Source organism: Gadus morhua, chromosome 2 (genome assembly GCF_902167405.1).
Source record: "Gadus morhua chromosome 2, gadMor3.0, whole genome shotgun sequence".
Classification (NCBI taxonomy): Eukaryota; Metazoa; Chordata; class Actinopteri; order Gadiformes; family Gadidae; genus Gadus; species Gadus morhua.
This window is the reverse complement of record NC_044049.1, coordinates 13,804,338-13,812,686: the sequence shown is the minus strand read 5'-3', so window position 1 is coordinate 13,812,686 and position 8,349 is coordinate 13,804,338. Positions and strand designations below refer to the sequence as shown.

Here is an 8,349-nt window from a genome sequence, read left to right as displayed (position 1 = left end):
CCTACACTGAAGGTTTTTCTATTGATTAAAATCAATGAAGAGATTCTCTATATTTGAGAGATATAGTTGCACCGGAGTCATGTCATTTATGTTCAGAGTTAGAGTCTGAAAGCTTTGCAACAATGGAGCGGTGAGGGTTAGTTCCTTTTCTTTGCGGGACGGTGGGGGGAAGCTTGACTCCTCAAATACTATGTTTACTTGTTGGGAAAACACCATAATATGTCTCCTTTAAATACAGGGTAACCCTCAGTATGAAATGCATTTCAATCACTTTAATGTTTCCCGCTTTAAGTAAACGACTAGTAGCCCCTACACTGAAGGTTTTTCTATTGATTAAAATCAATGAAGATAATATATAATATACAACTCATAGATGTATGATTTTATTTGCTGTTGAAACAAGTGACGAACAAAAATATTCCTACAGCATTGCATCACAGGGCTATACTCTTGCTTTTGGATGCAACACTATAACACCATTTATCGCTAGAGGGCATTACATCTTAAATGCTTTTTTTTTTCTCAAGGCAAGCCACAAAAGATAAGATGCAGTCTCTAGACCACCACTCCAACTCTTTCACACTGCAGTCAGTTCCAAAATGGGTGCAAGTCGCTTAGCCGTCTCTACCGTCTTCTTCCTTTCCCTCACACTTTCCAGTAGCCGAGGTAAGAAAAAGCGCCTGATTCTGAAAATGAAGACATTTGTTGCCATTAGAGAGTTCAAATTGAGCCTCTGTTTCACTAACGTCATGTTACTACTTATGGTTTGATACCGGTTTAAGGCCAACGTGATACAAAACGATATGTCAGTCTGTCGGTCCAAATATATGTATATGTTTGCATGTAAATAATATGTATCTATTTATGTTTCTATATATTTTCAGCTGTGAAGAGCAGTTGCATCCAATGGAGAAAACCTGGTGAATCTGTAAAAATTAGCTGCAGTCCAACATCAAAAGAAGATCATTTGTATTTGTATAAGTTTTGCGAGAGTTTCCCTGTTCTCCAATGGGACCTAAAAGATACATTTACCATTAAAGCTGGATGGGAGCCAAGAGTCAAGACAGAAGTGACAGAGACCAAAGGACTAATCATCACAATAGCCAACCTGACAGCAGAAGACACAGGTTACTACAACTGTCAGTACAAGGTGTTAAAAGATTTCAATTTGGTCGTGACGAGTGGAGCCGGCTCTGTTCTCCTGGTGGTTCATGGTGAGTTATACTTTGTGTTTACTACACATCATTATGTTTGTTTTTATTCTGTCCAAAACACCAAAAATAGTCCAACGACATGTCAGTTTTCGTTTAAGATTAAACTTCATGCCAGTGAAAGGGTTTGGTTTTCTCTTCTAAGTTTTTGATCAAATAGATGCAGTTGAAACCTTCCCCTTGATCCTAGTAGTTGTGCTGTGCGTTGTCATCCTGCTACTTCTCTCTGTTCTGGTGACGATGTGGATTCTTCGAACGGTATGCAAGCATAATATATATTATACATCACTTTTTTTTTTTTGTATTGTGTGTCTTTGTGAAGCGTATTTTTGTATCTTGACAAGCGCTATATCTGAATAAAATGTATAATCATTATGTATGCGTACGTGTGCGAGTGTATGTGCCAGAGCATGAGTGTGTAATTCCGTGTGTGAGTAATTGCATGTGTGTGTGCTTGTGCAAGTACATGAAAGTATTATACAACTGCATGAATATGTCTGTTCTTGCACTTGCAAGAACAGACAAAAAAAAAAAAAGGAATATGTATGTGTCTGTGTTTGCAGGTATGAGTGACATTTGTGCGTGCATTCATGTGTGTTTGATTGGGTGCTGGCATGTGTTTGTGTAATCTGACTGTAATGACCTCATTCTGCCAGGTGAAGTCCATGCACATTAATGCTGTGAGGCCTGTCCAGCGAGCCCACCCCAGCGACGTCTACGAGGACATGAGGAGCACCTGCAGGCGTTAGGCCCATCTGCTTCCTATCTTCCCATCATTGTGGAGCTCTCTAGAATGATTGCCTGGGGGAAATTGATTGAATGTGTGCTATGTCATAAATGGGTGCAATGCCATTAATGAGGAGGGACCCCCCCCCCTCTTTATTTTCTCCCTGTTACTTCTGGGGTCCAATCAGTTTAGTGAAAAAAGTTTGAAATAACTTGGGTGGCGCTTGGTGTCAGACCAGGCAGATAGGGCCCTTATAATTAAAAAGGTTAAAAAACTGCTTAACTTCTAATTTGCAAGATATCTGGGGAAGCAGAAGAACAATGTATACAGTACAAATTAGTTGTTCAGAAATGTATTCACTGAGGTCGTTTGATAGCCAACATGCCTGATGTGCACACAGTAGGTAGTGGTTTGAAAAAGCTCAGGCTGTCAAAAGGTTCTTGGTGTGAACTAAACTAGTTGAGGGTATTCTCTTGACTAGATTCTCTATATTTGAGAGATATAGTTGCACCGGAGTCATGTCATTTATGTTCAGAGTTAGAGTCTGAAAGCTTTGCAACAATGGAGCGGCGAGGGTTAGTTCCTTTTCTTTGCGGGACGGTGGGGGGAAGCTTGGCTCCTCTGAATATCTCAAAGTTTTGCACCAAATTTGGTAGGTGGGTTAAGTCCATGTCAAGTTAATAACATTTCGTGCCAATTTCTGTACTATGTAATTATTTTTCTGATATTGCTGAAAGGGTTGGGTCATATTTAGCCTGTTGTTGAATGCATATGTTGTACAGAATTGTTTAAAGATGGAACTGATTCATCAAAATATTTGTCTTGCATTATGCATACCTGCAAATGTATTTGATGTACTCATTTAAATAAAAAAATAATTCCAACTGAATCTTTTAAACACATTGCTAACCATATTACCATACTACCTATAACTTTGACACCGTCATTACAGTGCAACGCAAGCGTTAATTTCTGTCTCGCTATAAATAACGACAATTTTCTTTGAGCAATTCAAATTAAAGTCAATAATCAAAAATCACACAGCACATACACAAGCACACTGGCTGTTGGCCGCTCAGGTAAAGTTTCATGTTGATTAACTTTTTGAATTCTTGTAGCCAACATCTTCTTGGGCTGGTGTGCAAGCATCTAAAACATTTTCTTCATATTTGATATCTAACCATCAATATAGACAACATTGTTCAACAAGTTGTTGTAGAGTACTCTACAATGTCATTTCTTACAGTTCTTCTTAGGCTATTGGAACTCATACCTGATGGAAGGCAGTGCTGGCACAACAATACAAGTATACAGGCACAGACACTCATAGTAGACGTAAACCCTCAGATCACTAAAAACAACCACAGTCCATTATCATAAATAACAATTTCATAATTACGTATACACATCACAAAAGTTTGCAGTATCCAAATTCAGTTAAAAAAAGACCAAATAAATAAATCTTTAGGAAACAGGCTCAAGTGTGCTCGGGTATTACTTAATACTTATATTTTATATTCCTTAATTGAGTGTGTGTGTGTGTGTGTGTGTGTGTGTGTGTGTGTGTGTGTATGTGTGGTGTCTTGTAGTGTTCATGATCTTTGGAAATGTGCAAGATATGCATCCGGTATGTTAAGGTTTATGACCATAGCGCTGCACATCGCACCCAGTATGTTTTTGTATGACGCAGGCTGATGAAAGACTTCCTGTCAACAATGACAGGATGGAAACAATACGGTGGTGGAGACATATGTGCAGGCATGCTACTGTATGGTGCCACTTGCACAACTCTTTTTTCTCTCTGTGACCTTTTACATCACAGTGAGAATATAAGAGCCAAAGTCATTCTATGTTTACTACTATATTAAATAGTCGGACTGAGATGAAATTTTACAAATCAACTTAGTTGCAAACTAAATACTTATTACTTATTATCTTATATTTAATAAAAAAGGGTTTCAATAATGAACATATGAGCAGCTATTTCATGATGTTTTAAACGAAGGCAAGATATGCATGAAGCGCCCCCATGCCATTGCTATGGGCATGAGTGACCATTTAATTAACTAACAGTTTACTGGGACGCACCTAAGTGCAATTAAATTAGCTGACCACACACTATGTGTGGTAATCTACACGATTTATGTTATTTGTATTGTAGTGTGTCATAGTGTATTTTATGACAACACATTCTCACTCCGAGCGCTTCGATTTTTGACCCTCGGTCAGTGACTTTGGCTTCAGCTTCTGACGCAAAAGGGTACCCTTGTACTTCTTTTTTCAACTCATTACAATGTAATCCCTCCATGGCAATATATGGAGCTATGAGCATTCATCCCATTGGCTAACGGGTGACCCGATGGTTGCACATAGAGACGCTATGAGCATTCATCCCATTGGCTAACGGAAGACCCGATGGCTGCACATTACATTTACAGTGAAATCTGTGACATTACTCAACACAACTACACCAACGTGTCCTTGTTAATTACACAACATTTATGGATTAAGGCTATGGACATCAGTTGTCCTGTTTTGTGCTTTGATTGAGAGAAACAATAATCTTTTGGATCAGTGTTGGGTATCTGAGGTCATTGCTATAGAGACCAAGTCCGTCCGCTTTGTTTGACAACTGACGGAGCAATTAACCCTATCTCATCAAAATTACGTTCCCAGAGAACTATTCGGCATTCTCAATTGCGTTTGTCTGAAAAACGTATTTTGTCCGTGCCACGTTTTATTGAACATATCGCAAATACGAATTCGTTCTCAGCCTATTTTTTGCCATTTATTTACCGTGTTACTATGGCAGAATAAAGATTAAATTCATGCATTATCATTCAACTTGAACATGTGTTTTTACAGTATAGAGTGGTGAAGGGATGACGCATGTTGGCCAACCCGGAAATGAGCGTCGCCCTGGGTTCCCTTAACAACAAGCCAACGGGTTTTTCCATTGGATTTTGGATGATTGCAGAAAATCTTGCATTTTGGAAGCACCTCCTCAAAAACTGAAAATAAATAAATAAATAAAATAACGGTGCTCCAAATATCGAAATGTAAACCAATGAATTCTGAATGGGAGTGTTTCTCTGATTTTTCCATGCTACACAGAAAGAAATGTAAACCCATGCAAATAAAGGCTCCAAGGTCATAATAATTTAAATATAATTAATCTCCTGAGTGTGTAGGCCGGTTATGTAATCAATTTCAATGGGGCTGCGTTCACGTCACCTGACTGTCATGGTTGCTATGGTGGTTGCTATCGACTGCCCCCTCTAATCCTTACATGGCTGTAAAAACCAACCACGCGGCAAAGGAGCTGCCGTCAATTGTGTTTTTTTTGTCGTAAACTAGGGTCCGATGGTTAAAAAATAGACAGATATTCCAAGGTATCCTTAAAAGGCACGTTGGATGTTTTTATTTTCTGCAGTTTAAACTTCGTCTATCACCTATTTTTGAAAGCAAAACACCAAGCTCATTGATTTAATGAGGCAGGGTTATTTGAAACAATTAATTAAATATGTGTGAGAGGTAAGTCCTCCTTCTGAGTTTGCTTCCTATTTATGTCTAGTGTACACCCCCACTGTCCACAAGCCCCCCCCCCCCTCCGCCTCCGCATATGGATTTGGAGAATTGTTGCCACATCCCAGTGGTGGTGGTATCATATATATGAAAGAGGGCATTCAATTATACTACAATGATCAATTAGGAGGCCGAAGCCTTAAAGGGAGTGATGCAATAGGTGACTGGGGTCTCTTATATATCAAAGGGGGTCTCAAAGGACGCATACGCATCAACCTGTGGCTCCAGCCCTACAGGTTGATGCAAGGGCTCGATCTCGTTGCACCTCACCCAGCGGCTCGCTTGCAAGATTTTGGCCTGAAGTTCTTCCCAGACCTACAACCTACACGCCATCCAACATGCATATCTGAGAATCAGGCCTCCGGCTCCTTTTGACCTTTTGACCGCAGACTTCAAAAACGTGGCCACAGGCCAGCTGTGTCTGTGTCACAAGTTATTTTATTTGCTTTTATTTTTCTTGGTTGTTATTTAGAAAAACTTCCTGTAAATATTTTTTTGTGATATTGTTAAGCCACAAATGTACACCTCCATCCCACAAAAAATGGGGACTAGAAACTAACCTCTGTCTTATTCTACTGTTGGAGGTCACGCCCCTTTTCCGGCCTTTTCAAGATAGCTTGGGATGCTGAAATGTTTACACACATTTCCCGGGTTAACGAGAACGACATATCCGACACAGGCGCGGAGCGGGGGGGTGGCTTTCGGGACAGAAGCCCAGAATAGAGTGGCGATGTCACGCCCCTTCAAGTAGAGCCTATGGGACCTTTGAGATCGAAAAATATGATGGGTTTCAATGGAGAGAAAGTATTTATTTTCTGGTCCCAGTCTTTATATGCCCTGGATTACACAGGAGCGTGTCTATGTTCCCCGGGTCCTATGTTCCCCGGGTCCTATGTTCCCCTCTTTGTATGAGACTGGGGAACATAGGACCCTTTTTTTAAAAAAGGGTCCTATGTTCCCCGCTTTTCCAAAAAAAGGGTTCTATGTTCCCCGATATGTATGTGACCGGGGAACATAGGACCCTTTTTCAAAAAAAGGGTTCTATGTTCCCCGGTCTGTTACTTTTTTCACCATTACTGCCAAATTCCAGCCGAGATAACTACCATTGCATATCTTTACCTTCTGTGGAAGAGGGAGAGACGTCGGAGAACCTGACGCAGTCTATTCATACGCCGGTGTAAGTACCACCAGAGCCCGTCTACGAAGTGCCTGGGCACTTCCTATGCGCCCCATTGTACCGATCTTGGTTGTAGTTCCATTAGACATCCACTGGGGGTGATCGCGGGCGAGTCCAGATTGAATGGGAGTCTATGGGGCTAGACGGCTAAATATGTCTCTTTCACCTGCTTGTTGTTGAAATATCGCAAATTTTATTGTAGATTCCGCAAGTTCAATATAGATTATAGTTCAAAAGTCAAATGAATGAGTACTTATGTCGTTTCGATTTCTTACAGTTTGGGATCGGAAACGGATTGTCCGTCTTTACGTTTCCCAAGGACGGAAAAAGTTAACGTTCTTCCTTGCTCTTGTATGAATGTTCCTAGGCTACCTGAGGCTGCACCTGGTAGGGAAACTTGCGCTGGAGCCCGGGTAAAATCGCACATGGCTTATTCAAGTTGCACGCTAGACGTTCTCTAAAGTGTCGAGACTCAAGCACTTAACTTACCATAACCGATTGTTCCATACAAATTGTTTGTTAACGATTTAACAACTTCAACATCTGCCATTACTGTAGTTTTTTTTTTTGTAGGACTTACTAGGTCATGGGCTAATGACCTTGCACAGAGAGAAAACCATCTACACCACTTGTCATTGATTTCTATACATTCACTGATCTTTTCAGATGGGTTTGTTTTAAGCCATTGAATTTAATTTCTCTGCCCTGCAACACATTATAAGCTACACATGTTTGTTAAATGAGAAATATGGTCTAGGTCACATTGAAACAGTAATTATACAAACATTATACCAACATTGCAACAGGCAAGTTTATTCAAACATCACATTAACAAGAACACAATAAGAACAGTAACTAATAGTAAATAAACAAAAAAATGAGAAATGATTTAACAACACTGAACATACTGAACAGAGGCAGGGAAAAAGGACAGAGGAAGAAGACTTGTCCGTTGTCACAGCATCAAGGTCCAATTGTAGAGATCAAGAAAGGAAAAGCTTTATCATCGGCACTAGTGAGGATTAAAAAAAAACACTCTCTGTAAATAACATACATATGTAAAACATTTGCGCATTTCTTTTTTTTAAATTAGCTCACTAAAACTCTGTAACTAGTGTATAAACCTTCATGTCGTGCTCGAAATCTGACCGATTTCCATTTCAATCAATCATAAATATTGTGTTTGACATTTATTTGTCTCGAGGGCTTATGATATCCTCCAGACTAGGCATTTGAACATATACAATTGCTGATCACTACTTTCATTGAATTTTGAGTTGTTTAGTCAACTTTGCAACACCTGTGGTGTTCCCGGTCAAAAATGACCGCCATAGGAAATGAATGGTTGATCCTAGATTGTGTTCATCCATCAGATAATACACAACCACAAATCCACCACCACCACCACACACACACACACACACACACACACACACACACACACACACACACACACACACACCTACATAAACACGCACACACATACACGTTCAGGCACGCAGGCACGCACGCAGGCGCACACACACACACACACACACACACACATACTGGTTTTCATGTTGGATGGGGACCAACGTTCTGAGCATCACTTGCGGGGACCACCCTTTCTAAAGGTTCTACAGGTATGAAAAAAATCTGGTATACTCACA

General features: G+C 40.1%; 1 protein-coding gene across 2 annotated transcripts; it reads left to right on the top strand.

Annotated features, from left to right (window-relative positions):
• The first annotated feature begins 512 nt into the window (after nt 1–512).
• On the top strand, nt 513–2,827 carry LOC115535356 (uncharacterized). 2 transcript variants are annotated; one of them, XM_030346435.1, is made up of 4 exons: nt 513–666; nt 885–1,214; nt 1,405–1,469; nt 1,868–2,827. In XM_030346435.1, exons 1-4 carry the CDS (start codon nt 600–602, stop codon nt 1,958–1,960), a joined length of 555 nt encoding a protein of 184 aa, XP_030202295.1. In that variant the 5' UTR covers nt 513–599; the 3' UTR covers nt 1,961–2,827. The 2 variants fall into 2 exon arrangements, with proteins under 2 accessions (XP_030202295.1, XP_030202287.1); XM_030346427.1 differs by having other exon boundaries at nt 1,357–1,469.
• Nucleotides 2,828–8,349: the final 5,522 nt, after the last annotated feature.

Bases quoted from the DNA above. Each gene is read 5' to 3' on its own strand.
- LOC115535356 (XM_030346427.1), top strand. From the start codon at position 600: ATGGGTGCAAGTCGCTTAGCCGTCTCTACCGTCTTCTTCCTTTCCCTC. The intron at 667-884 runs GTAAGAAAAAGC...ATATATTTTCAG, and splicing joins CACACTTTCCAGTAGCCGAG to CTGTGAAGAGCAGTTGCATC. The intron at 1,470-1,867 runs GTATGCAAGCAT...TCATTCTGCCAG, and splicing joins CGATGTGGATTCTTCGAACG to GTGAAGTCCATGCACATTAA.